General features: G+C 34.0%; 1 protein-coding gene across 1 annotated transcript; it reads left to right on the forward strand.

The window, feature by feature from the left end:
* Positions 1–24,402, forward strand: LOC149793404 (uncharacterized). Its single transcript, XM_089967386.1, has 3 exons — positions 1–113; positions 6,765–6,833; positions 14,449–24,402. Exons 2-3 carry the CDS (start codon positions 6,767–6,769, stop codon positions 17,055–17,057), a joined length of 2,676 nt encoding a protein of 891 aa, XP_089823512.1. The 5' UTR covers positions 1–113; positions 6,765–6,766; the 3' UTR covers positions 17,058–24,402.
* Positions 24,403–24,606: the final 204 nt, after the last annotated feature.

Below are 24,606 nucleotides of genomic sequence, written 5' to 3' on the forward strand. Positions count from 1 at the left end.
CCTTGGGGCTGAAATGGCTGATCAAAGTACAGATTTTGTCTTTGCGACAATCTTTAATGGAGAGGCGCTGCATTGACATATAGGGATACAAACCAAACACGGAGGGAAAAAAAGTATTAGTCTTGTCTTATTTTAGAAAGACAGTGATAGTGACTGTAAGGTCACATAATTCTTAGAAAGTTTCTATTTCACTGGTATGTGCATAAGGTAATCCAGGGCTGTCCCAAAACACTCACCCCATGATACATATACTTAAATAAAATCAATATATATATATATATATATATATATATATATATATATATATATATATATATATATATATATATATAACAAATAATAAACAGTGATCAGTAAAATTCTGCATTGTTTAATTATCGACCAACAGTAGAGATTTTTTTCCCTTGTCAGTACTCGCCAAAGGAAAGACACTAGGACATCCATGACACACAATGACACATCACATTAAGTTTTACAGTTGAAATTCTTTTCTTTTATCAGTTGAACAGAAAATGGTTTAATTTAGTCTTAAATACCCCAGATTTGAAAATAAAAAATCCAAGAAATGTTTTAAGATGATTACCTAGTCCACCACATTGGCGAAAGAGTTATCGTTAATGCATCTGATTCTAAGTAAATTTGGATAAATGAGTACCATATGCACTGCAAAATAATTGAATATTCATTTTGTTGTATTGATTTTCATCATTGCTTTTGGTTGGTTTTTGTTTTCAGTTTCAGTTTTTATTAGATACAGACACGTGCGCGTGCACACGTATGTATGTATATATATATATATATATATATATATATATATATATATATATATATATATATATACCATACATTTGTCATTGTTTCTTTTCTTATTTGATATCAGTTTGATATCATTTATGATAAAGTTTAAAGAAATACTATCTGTCCATTTTTGTTCTTTTGTTCAACAGGATGCTGTTGCTCTCCAGGTTTGCATGCAATGCCATTCACGTTATTAATAAATGAAAATTTCTCATCTACTGATTTATGCATTTTGAATTTTGCCTGTTTTGAGTTGTTGAGAAAATTTTGGAAGAGTTTATTTTGTTCCTTCTTCAGACTTGAAGACAGCATCATGAACATGGTCAATTTGTTTCTTCATTAGTTGGTTGATAATTTCCTTTGTCATGTAGAGAACTAATATAATCTGAAAAATGCAGTTCTGTAACACCATAATGTTTGTCTATTAGTTTTCAGTAATGTTTAGGTTTCCAGTCAGCTGAAACTTTTTAAATGTTATTGATGGACTCTGCATTGTTATTGTCCCGGTGTTTCTTTCTATTGTTCTGCCAATTCAGTTAAAACACAGATTTTCTAAGTCTTGGCTTTAGGTTATTTACATAGTATTGTTTGAAGCTGTAGTTCTTTTCTTTTATTAATTGCTCAAGTTTTTCAGAGTGGTTTTCAAACTCCATGGTAGTATTTGCATCCACCATGCCCTCACTACCAAAAAGACCTCATGACTTTAACATGCCTGGTCTTTTCAATTCATACAGTGTCTTTGTTTTAGGTAAAACGTAATATTGCCTCTTATCTTAGATGTTTTGTGTACAGATATCGTCTTGCAGAAGGAAACACATGTTGAATAGCCTTGGTCAGAGCTTTCCTATCATCTATGCTGAATTCCACATTTTCTGATATTCACATTTCAATCATCTCCACACACCCATCAAGTTCTATTGCCACATGTTCCAGAAATGCTTTGTATGTTTTATTGTTGCATCTTTGTGCAGAAGTACAGGACCAAGAATGATGGGATGGTCATTTTTTATTTTTCCTCACAATTCCTTGATATTAATACACCAACAATGTCACATACAAGATTCCAAGGCCAAATGTTTAGTCAATGCCAGTTGGTTGATATTTTGTTTTTGTAAAGAAGTGTTTCACATCGTTGATTTGCCCTTTAGTGTAGTAGATAATTGATGGTACTTGTAATTTTTTGTATATCAGTTTGTACATAAGGATTGCAGAATTTTACTGATCACTGTCTTTTATTTTGTTTTATTTTACTTAATTGTGTCCTGGACATGTTTTGGGACAGTTTGTTGGTGTTTTGAGGTTGTCATTGGGTCTCTCCTTTGGCAATTACCAACAAGGGAAAAAAACCTATTGATGTTACTCAATAATTATACAATGCAGATCATTTTTTGTGTTTGTTTGATTCGATTTAATTGTGTATATATATCTTAGGTATGTGATAGCGGTTTTGAACAGTCTTGTGGTGTTTTGGGGTGTCTTGGAGTCTTTCCTTTGGCATGTACAGACAGCGGAAATAAACTCTACTGATATTGCTCAATAATTATACAGTGCACATTTTTACTGATCACAGTCTTTTTTGTTTGGTTTTATTTAATTGTATATATGTATCCTGGGTAGTTGGGAGTGTTTTGGGACAGTCTGGTGGTGCTTTGGGGTAGGTTGGGTTATCGGGGTAATTAGTCACTCCCCTGTAAAGCTGAGAATATGATGTATGCTTGACTAGCTTTTGAAGTCTGCATTGAAAGTTTCATATACCAGTCTTATTAGTATATGGGTGTTATTTTATGCTGAAATTGTTGATTATTTTCATGTACAGTCTGAAGGGAAACTATTCATGTATTGAAATTCCCTGGTTACCTACTTTATTTTGATTAAATGCAGTATATTGTAAAGCAGCAATAATACAGTGGATTTAAAACTTTAGATTGTAATCACAAAAATGGTTAATATCTATATTTTGTGTTCATATTTTTTTTCCCCTGTTGCAGTAGCAGTGGTAGTCCCTTCTGTCAGTATGATTAAGTATGGATCCTTATTCACAAATTTTGTAAAGTTTAGATTATATTGTGCCCTTAACCCTTTACCTCATAGAACATAGTTACAAAGTACAGCGCACTATAAATAGAAGACCTGTTACCTAGTTGACTCCATACGCATAGGCCTGTCTGTGAACTGTTAAGCAATGTAGTGTATGTTACGTTTAACAGCAATTTTAACCATTTTACATTTTTGGTACACATCTATTAAATGTGGAAATATTTAAGAGTAAAGTCTGATTGTTATAGCTGTGTAATTATTTTTCACGGAAGAATTTTTTTTGTGCTTTAAAATCTTGAGAGAACTTGTTCACCGTCATGTCAGTGAGGCCGCGTGACCAACCGTAGCTGCCATTTATCATACTCGAAATTTTTAAAGTATTTCATCTGGGTCTACGTCACTAAGTCATCTGAATTTGATAATTTATAAAAACTAATTGCTTTCTACATCAATATCAGAGCCTTTACCTAAGTTATTGAATCTTTCATAGTAGTGATTCTAATCGTGAAAACTTCGTAAGTACTGAATGAAATCCGTGACCGCCATTTTGGAGAGTGGAGATTACGACCCAGTTACTTTAAATAGCAGATATCAACCAGTGCATAAACAATGACCACATGATCTGATGTAATTGATTATTCGCAGTAATGAATGTAGTATCTAATAGTGGGATTTTCCCCGATGGTGGCACTACAAAAACCAGCTCAAAATGGCTGATGTTTACAGCAGGCGTCAAAAGGCACTTCCATGCAAATGGATTAGAGGCATCAAAAAGCGCTTCCATGCGAATGGAGTAGAGGCGTCCAAAGACGCTTGCATGAGGTAAAGGGTTAAGTTGTTCTGGAAGCCAGACTGTTTCAGGTACAAGAAAATGTGATTTTCTGTGAGTATTTTCCCAGGCACACAAGGGATCAGCATGTACATATGAGTTATACATTGACTATTTCTTCTGTCGGTCTAGTAACATTTTAGATTGCCATTGGCCATTTCTTTTTTGTCCATGGTAGTATTCTTCTTCTTATATGCTGGTTTGTTGACTGTCTCTTGAATTTGGTCTCATAAAATGTGATCAGAGTAATGGAGAAATATCTGATACTTTTGCAATGGGACTTGATGTCTTCTGACATGACATTGAAACAGACTATTGTCTGCATTAATTAGTCTGTTATCTCCAAATACCATTTTCAATATATGGCCACTGTATTTGTATCTGTGGCATCATCAGTCCTTGTTTTGTGTTGAGTTTTGGTGCAGATGCCAAGAACATTAAACATGCATCATATCAGGAAATACTAACTTAATGCCTTTTACTATAGTTTTTTTTCATTGTGGCACCAATCACTACATTATTAGTATTCGTTCAGTCAATTTAATTTTTAGATGCAAGAAGAACTGAGAAAAGTTACTATTATCATGGATGAAAATAGGTTCTATAAATAAAGGTTATTCACCAGCTTTCACTTGTTTGTATGAGGTAACTTTCAAGTGCATATCTCATACATTAAAAGTTTCTGTCCTGTTTAACAGAAATTCTTTCGATCAGTCATCTGTTTCTGACTCGACTGAGTGTTCTGCCAGATGTTTGAATTATGGATTTTATGAAAGGGTGATTCTGGTTTGCCATATTTTCAAATACTGATATACGATTTGCAGTATTTTCTATATTACTGTCAAAATGTGACTTTTTTTTTCATTCTGTCTCTCTTATCATTAACTTGTGGCATATTTCTTGGTACTAACTGTATTTGATTTATGTGATTTAATTAGCTGTGACACTTTGTCCATGACATTTGCAGGTGTATGTAGATATTCTTCATTCTTATGGTTTGCATTACTGTGCAGTGCCAATCCTGGAAATCATCCATTGTAATCAAGCAGGTCAAGGCAACAGTCTAACAATAGCCATGTTACACTTTTGTTTATATTTTGTCGCAGCCTTTAAAGATGTATAATTATATTATATAATAACAAAATTATCGGTTGGCAATACTTTTAACAGAACAGTTTATATACCTGTACCATAACCCTGTTTTTATGTTCTCAATTTGGGAGTAATAAATAGTGTATTATGAGTCCCTGTGGCTCTGTCTCACGTTCCTACAGTCCTCATAGAAATCTGATTTTTAATTCTTTTAGAAATTTTTGTCATTTTTTTTAAATAACAAAAAAAATGTTTTCTTTAATACATATGGGTACATAATTATAGAAGGTTCATGTGTTCTGTGTAAAGGAAATGCTTCATAAGTATTAAGGAAAGTCCTGTTTGATTTTCACATGATAATGTTCGCTTTAGAACAAGGATCGCAAGAAATTTCAACTGGTGTGTCATTTATGTTGATAGATTCCTTCATATGTGAATGTGTATTGTTTCAGTTTGTATGTGCATGTAGGTCATAACTGTGTGATATATCATTGCTATGTGACAGATCTTTCCTTATTCATGTATGATGCAACAGCCATGAGTCTGTGTCTTTTCACTATATAATGTACTATTGTCATTTGTATGTGTACCTCATCACTGTGTGGCTTTTTATTTCCATACTTAAGACTGGGTGTCATTATTGTGTATTAAATCATTGCTATTTATACTGGTTAGAGTGCCATCAATGTGTGGGTTATTCATGTGAGACTGACTATAGTTACTGTTCATTCTTGTGACTATATATCTCACCAATGTTGGATAACTCATTAACAGCCATATGTGATTCCATATTGTCTGATAAAGAATCATTGGAATTTGACAATGGTACATGTGGATTTTTCGTTTAGTTTCTCCCTTAAATACATACACAATAGTTTGGCTCAAATGAGACCATTGAAAGAAGCAGTCATTCTGCATCCACTTCACATTTAACTTCGCCTGATTGCTACAAACATTTCTACCGACAATATTTTAATTTTAGTAATAGCATCTGTCAATAATTTCAGCAAAAATTCTGGAAAATAATATAATGAATCATGTTTCAAAAATAAATTAATGACATACATATGCATCATTACCTATTAGTAAAGTTTTGTGATAATTATGTTGTGTTTGGTTACAATATTTTGTTGTCATTGATCATATCAATTTTACCTTGCATGTTCATATCATAGAATGTTCTATATCAGTGGTGCCCAACATGGACGGTACCGCCCCCTGGGAGGGGGTGGTTGGTTTACTGAGGGGGGACATGTGTGTTCATGTCATAGAATGTTCTATATCAGTGGTGCCCAATGTGGGTGGTACCACCCCCTGGGAGGGGGTGGTGGGATTACAGAGGGGGCACATGCATGTTCATGTCATAGAATGTTCTGCATGATATGAGTTCTAGAACTGTTTTTAATTTAAGTAGTTCGTGACAGTTGTGCCCAAAGAAAGACCTGGACGCTGCATGGTATGGGCAATTACGTACCCCACTACATTTAACGGCAATTACCGTACCCCACTACATGTAATGGCGAATACCATTTCATCATGTTCTATTGGTACTGCTGCATGAATAATCAGTTTCTTCTCCACGTATAGCAGAGGCAGTATTGATGTTGACACCATAAATGTTGATCAGATTTTGTTCTGACTTGGCCATGTCAGTTGGTTTTGTTCTGACTTGGCCATGTCAGTTGGTTTTGTTCTGACCTGGCCATGTCAGTTGGTTTTGTTCTGACTTGGCCATGTCAGTTGGTTTTGTTCTGACTTGGCCATGTCAGTTGGTTTTGTTCTGACCTGGCCATGTCAGTTGGTTTTGTTCTGACTTGGCCGTGTCAGTTGGTTTTGCTCTGACTTGGCCATGTCAGTTGGTTTTGTTCTGACCTGGCCGTGTCAGTTGGTTTTGTTCTGACCTGGCCATGTCAGTTGGTTTTGTTCTGACTTGGCCATGTCAGTTTACCCCCCCAACTACATGTCCACATGCATGAAATTCAAACAACAATATTTATTTTCTCTATAGACATGTCTTCAGATGAAGAGGAAGAACATAGTTGGTACCGAAGACGTGACTATTCCAAGGATGCAAAGGGTAAATGCATGATAATGTAATTTGTGTGTAAGTAACACATATTTTAGGATATGTGATTTGGGACATTCAAACTGGTGTATCATAACAAATATTGACAGTGCTTTGACAACTAAGAATCTGTGGCGTTCTGTCGTATTGGGGTGGGGTTCTCCCAATATAATTTAATTAAATTAAATTGAAAGTTCCACCCTGGCTCGTTAGGTTAGAAAGTTAAATTAGTGATGATGTAGATTTACAGCTCTGAGCCCCCAGTCAGCAATGCCGACGGTTAAATTATAGAGAACACGAAGATGAAATTCAATCAATAACAATTTAATAAATGTGATAATTTAAAAACGATAACTTCCAATCACTCGTCTTTCCCTCGACCAAGTGACAGCCTAATTCATCCTGTGATTTACAGTGTGAGTTCGATTTTCCCCCTGTCCTTGCATCTACTCATCTGTTTCTTCCCGCTGATTCTTCCTTCTTTCCGTTCCTCTAACTCCTTCTTTGTCTCTGTTTCCTCTCTACTATCTCCTCCAGCTTCGCTCCAGACTTCAACTTCTCCTTTCTTCTCCTTTCCCTCTCTATTATCTCCTCCTCCAATTCGCTCCTAGACTTCAACTCCACCTTCTTCTCCTTCCCTCCTTCCTCCGTCTCTCTATCTGAGACTACGGGACCAAACTTTAACTGGTCTGTCCCTCAAAGCTTCCTGTGAAAAACCACAAGGCGTTAACAAATGTTTTATCAAACCTCACCTCACACTATAACGACAATTAACCATCAGATAGCTGTCACTGTTTCGGCCACGCATGCATACACATCGAAATTCCCACACACTTCTTACAGGGTAAACAATGGCGTAATAACACAGTATCAGCGAATTGTTATACAGACATCAATACATTGCGTCACATCAGTATATACACATATATATTTAATCTCATCGTACTACAATCTGACAAAATCAGACGCATGTCTGTACATTACAAATATTCAACAATGGCAAAATCTATAATCATATGAACATATGTGTTAGTCTACTATAAAATACCCACATAGTAAATTACAATATTAACTCTTACGACAGCTGGCAAGCTATATAATTCTTTACAAATATCAACTCATTTCTTCAAAATATGCAAACATATTAACAAAACAATGTAATTCTTCGTGCTACGATTCTAGTACTAATAAAGTATACATACGACCTACAATTAAAATGCAGTCGCATTCCACAAAGACCGAACAAATATCTACTGACCTTTTGAAGCTTTCTGTACTTAGAATTTCCCGCTCTAAGATTTTCCCGCCAATAACGAATGGCTATTCGGAGTTACGCTAACCTCTTCTCTGGGTAATTTCTCTCAGCGAACTAACTCTTGCCGGAAAACGCAGGGATATCATTCTACCCAAATCAAGGTCTCCCCCCATCTCGATTCTGATTGGGTGGCGCTGTGCCCCTGTCCAATTGTCTTAGCGGCCAGTTCAACCTGTCTGTCTGTTTGCAGGGGAAAGAAGTTAGGACACTCCCACTTCTTCAGGCAATTTCTTTTGATCTTGGAAACATTTCGACACCTAGGTGATAACTGGCTATCGGGCGCCTCGCAACTCCGATGTCCGGTTTTTCGATTCTAGCCACAACAATCTTACGTAACGGATTAGTGCTAGCCTTCGGCAGTGTTCAACATCAAACAATGACCCGTCAGAATTACCTTGATTATACATGTTTCAAACTGGGCTACTCTGGGTTGGGGTAAACATGACAGAATCATTGTCAGGCAGGTAAAATTTCATGTAACTTTTGCTTGAAAAGAAAAGGAAAATGTAAATTTCAGGACCATTTTCCATCAATGTTCCAAGCATTAGTTATTCCAGGACTGTAGGTTAAAATTGGTATTATCACCACCACAAATGCTTTGAGCATTTTCTACTGTTTTGACTGCTCAGTATACATCTTGAATCTCTGTATGAAAATAATACATGTACAAGGCACATAGATTTCTGCTGGAAAATGTATCTGTTTGCACAATTTTTTTTCAGGCATTAAATATCAGATATTGTTGTCTTTAATTTGGAGTAATGGACATATTAATACATTTTTATAGCATTAGTGAGACATAGCAGTTTCTTCTTTGACAGCGACAGTGTGGAAATTGAGACATAGCAGTTGCTTCTTTGACAGCGACAGTAGTGTCAGTTTCATCACCTTGCTTGTTGCTAAGGTTTTTGTTAAAGTTTTTCAATTGCATAGATTTTCTAAATGCCTTTACAGATTCTGATTATGTTTGACAAGATTCTTTATGAAACCAAGACCATTTGTTTATTTGCCCCTTTTTCCTTGGGGTCAATGTCACAGTTATAGAAAATTTGTATTAGGCTGTTCATTTATTATTGCTCACATTTCCCAGATCCATTGATAGATATTCATCGTACTTAATCATTATGAAGTTCAAACAATTCTTCAGTACGTGTACTCTTCTTGACAACCTTGTTTCCTTGCATACGGTAAATTCATGCCAAAATTTAATATCAGTATAGCTATCGTTGAAGTTTATGGAGTTCTTGATGCATTACCAGGAAGTCTGAATTTCCACTACATGAAAACATACAATTTTCCAGGAAATGGGACAAATTTCAAAATCATTTTATAAGTTATTTACAGTATGGGAAGATCAAATGACTTACAGTTCAAATATAACTCAGTTTGAAAACAATTATTCACATGATTGTAGGAAATTAATAGTTTTCTTTCCCTTCTTTATGACAATAAAGGATTAAGTTTTATAAATAAGAAGTTTTCCACAGAATTTCCTATACTAATGGTAGATTGTTTGAAATAAAAATATTTGAATCACCATTACATACTGTTTGTACTGCAGTCAACAAAACTGCTTCATTTGTTTGGTGGATGTCATTTTGTAGCACAGTATCAGGGCTGATCATAATAGTTTCATAAAATTTGCTTATCCTACCTATATTTTCATTGTCCCAAGTTTCACTCTTTTGCCTTATTTGATGATTTGCATTTTTAATCCATAAAAAAGAAATAATGTACACCAGATTTATTACCGAGGGGGGACATGCATGTTCAGCTTGACTTGTTATTGTCAGGATATCCGATATACACTATTTGTTGTTTCCATATAGTAGCATCCTTACTTCCATCAGCAAGAATGGAAATGAATTTACTGGAATTAAGACTTTCCCTGACTTCTCTCTAGACTTTATCCATTGACACAACATAGTCTCTTGACTGAGTCTGTTTTTATAGTTAGTACCCAAGTTTACTGTCATTCTTCTATTGGGGCGGACAAAGCATTTCCATATTGGAAAAAAGGGTTTTCCAGGTTGGGCTAGGGTGTATGCTTTTTAAAGAGAGCTCTCATTTAATTTTTCATTTCATTCTTGTTTAATTTTAAAAATGGCGTTTCCTTATGGGGTGTTAGCAATCCAACATGAGGGTTTTTTCTGCACATATAGGCAAATGTCTTGCATTTACTGTGCTGCAGAGGCTTTGTTTATGAAATCCAGAACTGTCTGAAGATGTGAATCATTTATCCTGAGCTTGCTTGTCTGTTCCATTGACAATTAAACTGTGGAATATCCATCCTATGCCAGTTTGGGGTATTATCGTAAACTTCTTTCCTTTAGAATCAATGAATTTAGGCTATAGATAGTTATCAACCCCTGCGTCTGAAATTTCTGTCATGTCATATTTGATATCTTTTGCTGCCATAGCATCTGGCTTATGCCTTATTAGAGAGATAGTTATGTTAGACCGAGTGGCAATGCTATGTTTCATTCCTCTACTTTCACATTAATTTTCCAATCTTCATAGTGACCATCCTTGCAAAGATAATTTAGTAAACTGATTAGGAAAGATCACCTCCTTTGACAACTGAAGTTATCGTAATACATATTTTGTTGTTTAAATGCAAATACCAACTGATCCTTATTTTATGTAATCAGTTCACTTCAAATGCTATATGACGCATTAAAGTTGATCTTCTGTATACTCAGATAAAAAGAAATTCAAAGACTCTTTAGTGTCATTTAATTAGTTTATAAATTAAATAATTGATTTTGTCTGTAAAGTGCCTGTCAATAATGTCATGGATTGAAATCAAATGGTGATATGCTCATGGTTATCCAGGTTGAGTGAAAACAAGGTCATTTAAAACACTGCTTGCTTATCATACCAGATTGGTTTTGCTTAAGTGTTTTAATAATTGATAAATTAGTAGCTTAGCCCAATATGCAGTGAAAATGAATTGTCCAGAATGATGGGTTATTAGATTTGATCATCTCTGAGTACATGTATTGATGAATTTTGTATCAGTTCTTTGAGAGAAATATCATCCTGAGTTAGATTTAACAGAAGATGATATATTTTTTGGAATTAGAAATAAACCAGAATTGGAGATAATTACTGTATACTTAATTCAGGTACAAAAGTACATATATACTTGTCGAATTAAAAATTGCATTCCAAGTTCTTTGGATTTGCATGGAATAAATCGCATTTTGTAAATATCCAGAATTATGAACTACATACCTCCTTGGCAAGGGCAGAAAAAAATAAGATGACAGTGGTAAAATATTAAAAGCAGCATTGGCAGCTATTAAAATGTAAGGTATGTAACAAACAAATATGTGTTTGATGACACGTCATTATCTCTTCATTCAGTTATTATGATTTAATAACTACAGGCTTAAGGGCAGTTCAAAATGTCCATTTTTTATGTCCAAGGTTTTTATTTGCATGTAATTAAAAAAGGTCAAAGGTTAACAGACAAAGTAGTAACAACATGGGGCTTTAAGCTTTTCATTCCCCGTCTACAGTTTCAGTATTAACTGAATTTGAAGTCACAAGCTGGCATGTATCAATTACACTCATTAGTAACATCAAATGATGTTGGGGTGGTATTCCAAAATCCATCCCATATATATATATATATATATATATATATATATATATATATATATATATATATATATATATATACCTGTCTAAAAGGACAGATGTAATCCATACCTACATTTACCTGTCTAATAGGACAGATGTAATCCATATCTACATTTACCTGTCTAAAAGGTCAGATTATATGCCATATTTATCTCTACCTGTCTAAAAGCACAGATTTAATCCATTGTTTATATTTACCTGCCTCAAAGGACAGATGAAATCCCATATTTACATTTACCTGTCTTAAAGGACAGATGGAATCCCATGTTTATGTGTACCTGTCTAGAAGGGCAGATGATATGCCATATTTATATTTACTTAATCTAAAAGTACAGGTGTAATCCCATCTTTATATTTACCTGTTGAAAAGGTCAGATGGGATGCCATCTATATATTACCTGTTGAAAGGAAATATGAAAACCCATATTTATATTTACCTATCTATAGTACAGATGGAGTGTCTTATTTATACTTACCTGTATAAAAGTACAGGTGGCCCTGAGTGGCTGAATGGTCTAAAGTGCTCACCATTATGGATCACTGCCATCTCACTTCTGTCTGCATTAAGTTGGAGTCTTGGATTTGGCCATTGTGGGTATGTGAGAAGGCTTGCCAGTAGCTTCTTGTGGGTTGGTGGTTCTTTCTGGGGTTTTCCCCAGTTTCTTCCTCCACCATTTATACTGGCTGCCAAATACAGCCTATCCTTTGCTGAAAAATGGTGTTAATCCTACAACAACTATAAGTACAGGTATAACCAATTTTTATATTTACCTGCATGAAAAGCTCAGTTGGGATGCCATTTATATATTACCTAACTAAAAGAAATATGAAATGCCATATTTATGTTTACGTGTTTAAAATATGCACACAACTGTGAACAGCATAGGTCTTCTTTTCTCAAGTTTGAATAATAGCATCAGAGGATTTGTTAACTTTTTTAATGAGAGATTACTTTCATTTTATGGCACACACAGATTAGGCTCTCCTGGAGTTATCATTCTTATATTAGAACTGGCTGTAGAAAAGATAATTGAAACCTGGCCCTACATTAATATAACTCATTCTACTTGGGTGGATCTTTGCTTTACTAGTGGTAGATGAGAAGAGCTCATGGAACATCCTGTTGTCTGTCTGTTAGTTTTCTATCACTACTTATTCTAATTACTTGAAGAATTGCATGCCATGAAACATTCACATTTAAGTCTAATTACGCCTAAATGAAAATCATACCATTAGGATATCCAATGTAACTATCACTTCTAAGTACTTGAAGAATTGCATGCCATGAAACATTCACATATAAGTCCAATTATGCCTAAATGAAAATCGTACCACTAGGATATCGAGTGTAACTATCACTTCTAATTACTTGAAGAATTGCCTGCCATGAAATATTCACATATAAGTCTAATTATGCCTAAATGAAAATCATACCACTGGGATATCCAGTATAACTATCCCTTCTACCATCTTGAAAATCAACTTATTTTAAATGCATAGTCCTGTCAACATCAGTTGTTCACTAAAACTATTTGTATTATGTTGGTTCTGAGTGAAAATGGTGCCAGTCTGAGATCAAGCTATAAAACCTTGTTATTGCTCAAAAATATTAGATGATTTCAATGCTCAGAAATTAAAAAGAAGACATGTTCTTGCCTAGGAATCCTTTGAAAATCTTTTCCTACAGTAGAACATCATTCCCTTAAAGGGAATATTGTTTTCACACGGTATTTTGAGACTTCTTGTCAGTGTAAAGTTTCAGGGATGTTTAAAATGAATGATTGAAAATATTGCTAATCAAACTTGTAACATAGCTGCCACAATGGCCATCCTGAAAATGTTGTAATCACTACTTCTGGTTATATCAACATTATGCCTGCTCCAAAAGACTACTTATGATATCTAGTTGGTACTAAATGGAATTGCTAATAGTCTGATCTCCAATATGGCCACAGTGGCACTCATCTTGAAAAGTGTAGCATTACCTTCCAGGATAAAAAGTCATATCAACATCAGGTTTCCACCAGAAGACTTATCATGTCGAGCTTGGCCTAAATGAAAATGGTGCCAACCTGTCAGCAATCCACGATAGCAGATAATTTTGAAAATTGTGTTAATGCTGATGAAGAAGAGATGGTTTAGTACTTGGTGCTTAAAAGAAGGAAATGGTCTGGTCTTGAAAACCTGGAAATTCTTTTCATCCAGTAGAGTATCATCTTCTTTGAGGAACTCTTTTTTTTTTGTTGATCAGGGACTTAAAAAAGCATGTTTATGCTTTTTAATACAGGTTGAGATATCAAGAATGCATGTATTTGTAAAGATCATTGAAGGATGAATGAAGAAATGTGCTTTATCATGTCTAGATGAGCCTTGGTTGACCATCCAGGTGTTACTCTGTGGACTGGGCCAGCCTTCCAATTATGTCTGTGAGCAAGGCATGTAACTCTTTGCCTCAGCATAAAATAGTCTTTGTTGGTCCAGTGTGTCTGTAAACAACAGACAACCAATCCAATTACATTGCTGCAATTTTTTTCCCAAGATTGGTTTTCAGAGTTAATCAGATTACATGTGTTTAATTTTGTTTTAGTATTTGATGATAGACATGCCATTTCATAGTACAGTCTGTAAATTTTAACATTTTAACTGTATTGTGTTTAATTTCAGACTTACAAAAGCTGAAGGCAGCCCTGATAGAATGTTACAGAGCTAAAGATAAATTTTCCCTGTTGCCTAACAATGAAGGAGAGGAAATCCCACTTGGCATTGGCTATTTTGATCAGTATATTGAAATAGAACCAGAAGACAGACGACCATATGGAGCCAGATTTAATGGGGTCATGCCACCGAGAATTAAATTTCAAAGTTTCAGGCAACTTTTTGTTGGCAAGGAAACACCAAGAAGAATATTACTGCAGGCCGAAGTGGGAAGAGGAAAAACGCTTTTTTGCAAGCATATTACTCAAGTTTGGTGTAATGTTCATGAAGCCCTATCCAAAAATCAAGAGAATTCTGATAAAGAGGCAGCCATCGGATCTCCACTGGATGGAATAGATGAAGAGATATTCAGCAACTTTCATATTTTGATTTATTTTGACCTTGTTGGGACAACTCAATCAAGTTTGATGGATTTAGCATGGCATCAGCTGCAAGGTATCTGGCCCTATATTTCCAGGCGGCGTTTTGAACGCCTCGTTAATGAATATGATCAGTATACTTTGTTTATCATAGACAGCTTAGATGCTCATTTTGAAACTCCAAGTGCAGTGGCAAAGACACTCAGACGTCAGATACTGCCTCTTTCAACATTTATCGTTACAGCCAGAGCCTGGAAGATTACGCAGCTTCATTTAAATCCGATTAGTAATGTTGATGTTTGGCTAGAGCTTGAGGGATTTGCAAAGGGGAATGATATGAAGTTTGCCAGACTTGTATTAGAAAAATTGTTTTCTGATGGAGATGCTGTATTAGAATTTGAAGCTGCAGTACATGAGAACATGTATGCTTTCAGTTTCATACATATACCTCTTTTGCTTCTGTTTCTTGTTCATTATTGGTATACCAACAAAGGGTTTCCACACCGATCAGAGGAGTTTTTAATAGCTATTTTGGATTTCCTTGTGCACAGGCATGATTTGAAACATGTTGGAAACAAGGACAATGGAAATTCAAGATTCTGGCCATTGGAAGAAGAAAATGTGGTTCTTCCTTCACAAGTGAAGAATTGTGCACTGGTCAAAATGTATGGAGAGGGTTACCTTCTGTCCCTTTCTGATATTGCCATAAAATTTTTAGTAAATAATCAGTGCCCACATTATCTAGAATTTGAATTGAATACTCTAGTCAAAGAACTTGGTAAAGATGGCAAGGAAAAGCTTCAATTAGCTTGTGAAATTGGGATCTTGGCCTTAGCCGAATCTTTTTCAGTTCTGACAAGGAAGGTATGGATCAGCTTTCCACATAGATCAATGTATGAGTTTTTGGCGGCAGTTGGCCTCTCATCTGGTAGAAATTTAAGCCAGCAGTTGTATTTGGATCAACTGAAAAATGCTAAGGATGTACTTTGTTATGAAGGATTTATTCCGTTACTTGCTAGTGTGTATCCTTCATTCTGTGAAAAGGTGTTAGAGCAGGCTTATACTGCTTGTTCAATGGATGAAGATCTTCACCCATACAGATATCCAAATTGCGAGGAAAAGAATCGGACTATGGTTGAATGTTTGAACAGGATATATGTAAATTGTGTGAAAGAAGCAGGGGTCAGAAGATTAAAATTCCAGTTACATGATCTTTACGCAGAGGATGATTCAAGTTTCAATTTGCTACTCTCTGGCATACAAAATTTTGAAAAGGTAAAGACTTTAAATCTGGATAAGATTGACATAATGTTTCCTGGACAGCGTCACTTGTTTGATATTTCATCCAGTAGCTTGACTAATCTTTGTCTCAGTAATATCAGTCTTGGAGATGCTTTGATTGATTTGAGAAACTCCCCAAATATGAACAATCTGTACCTGCAGTCAATTACTCTGTCCCGAGAGAGCACGGAACAGCTGTGCAGATTTCCAGCACGCTGTCCATATTTAAAAAGTTTGGTCCTTGCTTACATCGATCTAGGAGAATCTGTTCTTAATGTCTCACCAATGGTCAACCTTGTGGACTTCAAGCTGATTCAGGTGACAATGTCTCCAGGATGTGCCAGATCCATCTGCACAAATATTGTTTTCTGTTCAGGAATTAAGACACTCATAATTCGGAACGTTAATCTTCACAATGGCATGCTGCCACTTGGTAACTTTGTCCACTTGACAACCCTAGAGTTGTTAAATGTGACAATGAGTCAGATGTGTGAAGAACAACTTTTTCGGAGCTTTAGAAATGGAATGAGCCTATATTCCATGCATCTAGTTGGCCAGGATTTAATACACAGTCCTATAGACTTGAATCATTTGAGAAACATTGTTATCCTATACCTTGACAGTGTATTGATATCTAGACAAGGCAGTGCCCTCTTTTGCAGCAGTATTTCAAAGTGTCATATGCTGCGAACGCTTAACCTCCTGCACCTACAACTTCAGGATGGTATCCTTGATGTGGCCGAAGTCCTAAGTCTTCATGACATCACTCTAGTAAACGTTGTCATGTCCAGAGATAGTTGGTCTGCCTTTTACAAGTCCTTGCACCAACTAAGAGAATCGCTGTCAAAACTTGATAATAAAAGACTTGAGCTTATGGAAACGGAAGACAGAGATTTTGTAAATGTGAGCATTTTGTAGAATGAAGCGGTCACCAGTGGAAAAACAACAATTAAAATTCTGAAACAATTTCAGTAGGACTGTGAAATGACTACATAGGCTGGAATTTCATTTCATCTTTCATTTACGTGTTTGACTTGAAGATTCTCTGCAGCAGTTGACAACACTGCACACAGGATATGTCATATTGTTGTCCTGTATTTCATGGCATTACATCAATGAACACAGGATATGTCATGTTGTTGTCCTGTATTTCATGGCATTACATCAAATGCATTTCACATTCTTGATCAAGGTCTGATACAGAAATATGATCTCTAAAGGAGAAAAAGATTGATTTAGACTTTTTTTGTAAGTATATAGCAACTCAAAATTTAACTTTTCATCAAGATTTTTCTTCATTTGCTCTTTGAGCACATATGTAAAACTCGCAAATTATGCATTTATTTTCCAGTCCATTTCTTGTCACTTGATGGTGACTTTTTATTAGTTTACAATTATCTGCACATCAGTGTCTCTAAACATGATTTTTTTTGTGCAAAACTGTTTCATTTTGAGATCATACAGGGATGGTCCTGGCTTTTAAAAAGCTGTCGCCAAAAAAATCGCCAACCTCAATATTTTGTCGCCAATTTTCAAAAAGTGTCGCCAGAACAAGTAGTGTACATTTTTTCCAAGTGTTAATTTAGTCTATTAATGTAACAGGCAATGAAAATTACAAAAGATGGGTTACTTAATTCTTTAATTACAACAAGCATTAACAAAATGTTACAAAGTGTTACATGAAGATCCGTCGCAATTTTCGGGCTGCCCACTTGTTGAATGCAGTTTCAAAGTCTAATTTTTCATATCTGTACATGCTGATTCTCATGAAATTCTCGAGAGATGAGATGCAGAGTTTATTTCTGATGTCAGTTTTTATGAGGTTCATCTTACTGAATCCACGTTCACAGTCCACAGCACTGACAGGTGACACCAGTAGTCTATCAGCAGCCCCCCCTCCCCCTTATGGCTAGCTTAACAAAGCTTGTAGTGAATTGCTTCCTAAATCCCAAGAATGATCACTGAATGCTGTATAAATTTTCTCGACAAACAAAATAGGATCTACATTCCCACGAATGAAACTTACACGAATCAACACCTGGCAATATTGGACCGTATATATAAGCATAAATTCACACCCAATTTAGAGATTCTTTCACTCTTGTATTTTGAGAAATAAATAATTATTATTAATTATGCAAAACTGGTTGTTGTTTTTGTTTTGTGCTATTTCTTGTTTCGGAGTTTAAGTCTCAGCAGCCGTAACACGGATTGATGGCAAAAGGAAAAGATCAATGAGTAAAATGCTGCACTGGCGACAGACATAATTGTGATTGAGATTTTTCCATTTGCTTTGTATTTATACACAGTAGTCGGTACTTCAAAGGTTATCAGTTTTCTATGAAGGTTCAGCAAAACTATTGTACTGGTATATGTAAAAAAAAAAAAAACAAAAAAAAAAACCAACAGAAGATTTAGCCATTCAATTAATCGTATCTGTTCTATTCGCGTCTTCAGAAGTCGGTCAGTTGTAGGTATAGTTCGGTAGCATGATTGACTGTATCACAGCATACTCAGCCCAGATGTCAGCATAAGCAGATTATGATGTAACAATGCACTGTAAAGATGGGGTTGTCAATACAAACAAAGGATTGTTTGTGTAACAGATTGATTCCAATGCATTGCTTAGTCAAGTTTGTGGCTTCCTTTCGTTCTCCCTTTTAATTTATCCAGTCCAAATCTATGATTGTATGTACAAATTAAATAACCAAAAAGTCTGTCGCCAAAAAAATCGCCAGATGGGATATTTTTGTCGCCAATAAGGAAAAAAAATCGCAATTTGCGACATTGGCGAAGCCTAGGACGATCCCTGTCATATTTTATAGTTTCATTATATTTTCATTATCATATTTTTGGGGTGATATCTTTAGGTCCAGATACTTAATCCTTGTATGGTTGGAAATCATATTTCATTCCATCTTTTGGGGTATAAATTAAATCATCAAAAAGCAAAAATCAGTCTTGATAACACTGCATACTTGTCCCCATATTTCCATCTTGGTTATTAAAACCCACATTCTATCAGTTTTCAATGTAAATTCAATGATATCAGAGCCTCCTATTGTGGACTTAAGTCATGGTATACTGAAGTTTCAGAGATGGAGATGAGGTTGCATTTGCTGTTGCAAAACTCCTAAGCACCATCTTGAGCCGGTTACTGGACTCAGTCTCCATTTAACATCATTGAAACTGATCAAAATACATTCATCTTTTTGCATTGCTTTCTTCACTGAAAGCCTTGCAAAGTCTTAAATTTGACAACCCATTACACTTCCCTTACACTGCATACACTTTTGCTAATTAACCACAGGCACCAGGTCAAAATTGCTTCTAAAATTGGTTAAAACATGCAGATATTATATTCAGATACATGGCTCCCTAGCTAAACAAAAGTTTTTTAACTTGAGAAATGGCAGTTACGTACATAACCTTTTATTTCTTCATGGTATTTTACATTTGCACTGAAACAAAGTAATAATCTAGGAGTCATAATTTCCAATTAAACTAGCTATCACATATCTTTAATAGTAAGATATGGGAGAAGTTAAGAGAAAGCTCATGTCAAAATTGCATGCTTTTTGTGTGTTTAGACATTGTTACACTTACACAAAGCACCAGTATGTTCAAGACCATGCAGCTTTATTAACACATTACTTTTAACAAGAAGAATGTCATTAACATGCATTTGAAAGAATTCCATCCTTCTCAATGACTACCAACTGTCGAACAAAATTATCCATTTTGGTTAAACCACCATTCTAGATAATTACATATTAGTGCAATAAAAAAGAAGTTGCTGATTGGCTAAAAGAATTGGCACATTTCTATTTCTTTACCCCAGGGCTTTTCCACCCTGATATGGCACAGCAAACCGCATTTCTATGTCATTACCCCATCTGGATTTTGACCAGTAAGCTGTTGTCTCAACATTATATATATCAGCGGCCTGCAGTATTTGAAAGTTGGTGGGAATTCACCAAGATGCTTAAAATACTCATCTTGATTGTAATTTGGGAATATTTGTCATGTAAAAAGTAATTACAGGCTTTCAGAAATAATTTTTGGCATATTCCCTTTGGATTGACATTGTGTCAGTAAAGATTGAGTCATGAAAATATCAGTGACCAGAGGCATTTGTAACATTGCCAGACAAGATGAAACAGTGACCTGAGGCATTTGTAACATTGCCAGACAAGATGAAACAGTGACCTGAGGCATTTGTAACATTGCCAGACAAGATGAAACAGTGACCTGAGGCATTTGTAACATTGCCAGACAAGATGAAAACATTTTGACATTCTCTGTATCTTAATGCCTCATAGTTCTGACTCATAACAGGCGTGATAGCTTGTTGATAGCAAACTTTCTCCACATCAAAATGACACCTAAATGCAAATGCCATTAAGAAACCAAAGGTTAATTGTGAAACTTCCAAAACCATATTCCTAATATTTACCCATTTTAGGTTCAAGCTTATATCCAGCACCTGTGCAAAAGAAACAGTAACTCATTTCCTTTGCTATATATTTTAGACGGACAACATTTTGGCAGATTAGGCATAGGTTATTTATAACTGAAACAATCATTCACAATCAAAAACATTTTCATTTGATAATGAGTTACTATATGCACAGTTATCTCCCTTAATAGTTCATTCTTTTTGCTGTTATTGTTCCTTGATTGACAGTTTTCTTCTGGGTAATTTTGCCTTTACAATTATAATCACTCTTGAGAAAAGATTTAAAAGAAGGTTCACTTGTATATGCTTCGAATGACAGTATTTGAAATTAAGATAGATGTGTGTATCAGTGAGTTTGTTATAATATCAGTAGAGAACGGGTGTTTGATAATTTGACAAGCATGTCCAATAAAGCAGTATTTTTTCACTTATTTTTTTATGAATTTTTTAAGCTGTAAGTTATAGTTTCTTCGAGAATTATTTTATTTAAGATATCTATGTTTTTGGATTTAAGTACAAGAAAATATTTCACAAGTGAAAATGAATATATTGTACTGTCATAAGTGGCTTTGTCTTTTACAAGTGAGATTTTTTTCTTTCATCTGCAAAAAAATAATAGATTTTCTTTCCAAGATAAATTTTTTAATGTGAAAACCTTCAGTTTGTATGGATTTGTTTCTCTGTTGCAATGCAATTGATGGTTGCCTTACTACTTTAACCAAAACAAATTTACAATAATTTTAGGATGTTACATTTACAAATTCAGATGTGATGTATAATTCTTCAGGTTTTGTATATTGACAAATTGACAAAATTCATGCAAAAATGTTTACATTCACATTTATTGCGCAGATGGATACATTGTGAATAACATTGCTGAGGTAGAGGAACTATAGCAGCGGGACTGAAAAACAGGATTCGGAATGTAGCATCATTAAACAACTGATTTTAATGATTGTGAGTTTGCCAATAAGGATTTTGGCTGCTATATTTGTTTATTTCTGCATTGAGATGTGAATTTGTGTGTTGGCAAGCTTGCAGTCTATTTTGTTATTAGATGCTGTATCCAAATTTGTATTGTCACTTAATTTTGTTTTGCAATCAAAACTAATCAATAACTGATTTCTCCATCATTTTCAGATATGATTATGATTTTGATGACAGTTACAATCGCTGCTTGAACATCATTGATTATAAGAAGTATGATACTCTATGGGTGAAACAGAATATTGAATAATGACAGCTCATTGTAAGTTCAGTCACGAATAATATGCATTATTCCTGTGGAAAAAGCAATTATACAGTCTTAATATTTGAAGCCTGCTCTTTGTTGTTTGAGGTTCATTTTCTTGACTGTGCCATTTTATTGATTGCAATAGAGAGTCAATAGCGCTGACACAATTTAAGATCTATTCTTTCTGAGAAAGACAGAAGAAGAAGAAGAAGAGGAAGAAACATTAAATAAGCCTAAATAAGGAAATACAGGTCTGAAGAACATGCATGAAGGCACATATTTCCTAAATGGGAAAAGAAAGTAGCTCCAAGGTATATCACCACCACGACAATGAAAGTACTTATGTCATTTTGGTAATATAATTTTTCTCCCACTGATGTATTTCAGTATCTCATATATATATATATATATATATATATATATATATATATATATATATATATATATATATATATATATATATATAAACAACACCAACATGTAGAATGTGTGACTGGTTTTGCTCTAATGCTTCATCAGACTGAATTCAATATCATTGCTTACATCATTAAATATGTTGTTTCAAAGTGATCAATGAAATAAATGATATGACATAAACAAGATGACATCATAGCTTACATTTTTAACCTGTCTTATACTTTAACGAATAATTTACATGGAGATATGCATATACAGAACAGATTAATGATATCTTAATACATAAAAATACATAAAACTGGATCTTAAAGATACATATATCTCTACTAATAACTATATCTAAAATTTATGACTAAATAGAGATAAACAGTTTTATTAATATTTTTATTATGTATGATGCACTTACATAGTTCATCAGAACTCAATTTATATTTTAAAAAATTATGGCATGCATAATGCTTGTTATCATGTATTTTATAAATAAATAATCATTATATTGGTAATTAATTTAAAAATGCACTTTCATTTTTAAAGAATTAGTAAACTGATTTTTATGATATTAGTTTATACTATACTAATTAAGTTATTCTGCAAAGTAGAATGATATAAAAATATTCTTACCTAATTGTAAACAGGGGACATAATTCACCAAAAAATAAAAATAAAAAAAATAAATATATTTAGTGTGTGATTGAAATTTATCCATAAAAATTGAGGGTAGGATTTGGGCCTACATGACTGTTGTCATGATGTAGGATAAACATGTTTACTATGTTTTAATTCTAGATACAGCTTTGATTCTGACCTTAGAGTTTTCTAGAAAAAAAATTTGTTACAGTTTGAGGGAAAATTGCTGTTAAGATGACCCTCATACCAGTCCTCAAACTGTTTTAAGTTTTTATATTAAGGTTCATTGTATAAGAATTACTCATTCGTATCTTAAGAGGAATCAATTTTAGTTGTTTTCAGTTGAGAGGATTTAATTTATTAATTTAAATCACTAATTGGAATTACAAAGTAAAGTGCTAATTAATTTAAGACTAAATTATTATTTTGGGATTCTTGTGAATTAATTTAAGGACACTGGATTATATCATTATTACACATCCAAACAGATAGCACATTCAATTCCACTGGCACATCAGCACTTTCAGGATTGGAATTCATTGGGAACATCACTGGATTTCATTTGGAATATTGTAAATTCTTTTTAATTTTACACAGTGTATTCCAGACAGATGAAATATATGCTTAATTTAAATTTTAAATTGCTCTTTACTGTTACTTAATATATATATATATATATATATATATATATATATATATATATATATATATATATATATATATATATATATATATAACAATTTGCATTGTTAGTTTTTTGTTATATGCAATGGGTCATGTAAAATTGTATTTTGTGTATTTTGAAGCTGACCTTGTCCAAGATCAAGTTTATTGTCCACTAGACCAGAATCACTGAGTTTTGTAAAATTCTGTAAACAACTAATACATAGCGAACATTTTTCTCAGTGAGTATGGGTTTAATATTAGGATCATTATCAATAGAAGTAAACATTTATCTGAATCAATGACATTTTGTTTACCATGTTCTTTATTAATTTTAGTAACAGACCTTCTAATTGGAACGAAGATTTTACTAGAAATGAACTTTTGACCTTCATCTGGGTTATTCTTTTGTTTCTTAGTTTTTTGTGTAATTTTTTTTACTGGAAAAATTATTTATTCCTGCATTAACATTTGGGCAGAAGTCATTGTTGTGTACATTATTTTGATTTGGAATTAATCAAATTCTTCTGTGGAAATACAGAATGCTCCATTATAATTTTCTGAGAGATGGAGACTTGGAGTTATAGTGAAATTAAATTAAGGATATATTCGTGGATTATATTTTTGCGATTCAACGAAAGGCTGTTGGCTCATCTCCACATTACAGGCACGTCAACACTTTCAGCATTGGATTTATTTTGGAATACTACTAAAGTTTATTCAGAACTTTATTCATTAAGACTTGTGTTAGTAATTCTAGGATTATTTGGGATTTAATGCGCAATAACATAAGTTATTTTTTATTTACAATTTCACTTTGTATTATAGGAAAATAAATTATTTGTTGAATTTTAAAAAAGAAACTTGTTTCGGTTTTGCTCTTTTCTGTTATTTTGTTTAAGTCCATGGATATATGCCGAATTAAAGTTACTTCTTTCCATTGCTGAAAAGGTATTGGGGTTAACTTTGGTAGTCAAATTGTAGACATTCATAATTTTTAAAATTATGAAACATCTGTTTTTGGATTCCATAACAACCACACATGACATTTATGAGATATGATCTGT

This window comes from Sinohyriopsis cumingii, chromosome 8, assembly GCF_028554795.1.
Source record: "Sinohyriopsis cumingii isolate HCF-2022 chromosome 8, ASM2855479v2, whole genome shotgun sequence".
In the NCBI taxonomy this organism is placed as follows: Eukaryota; Metazoa; Mollusca; class Bivalvia; order Unionida; family Unionidae; genus Sinohyriopsis; species Sinohyriopsis cumingii.

Coding starts and splice junctions, on each gene's coding strand:
- LOC149793404 (XM_089967386.1), top strand. CDS start 6,767: ATGTCTTCAGATGAAGAGGAAGAACATAGTTGGTACCGAAGACGTGAC. Junction 6,834..14,448: donor CTATTCCAAGGATGCAAAGG/GTAAATGCATGA, acceptor GTTTAATTTCAG/ACTTACAAAAGCTGAAGGCA.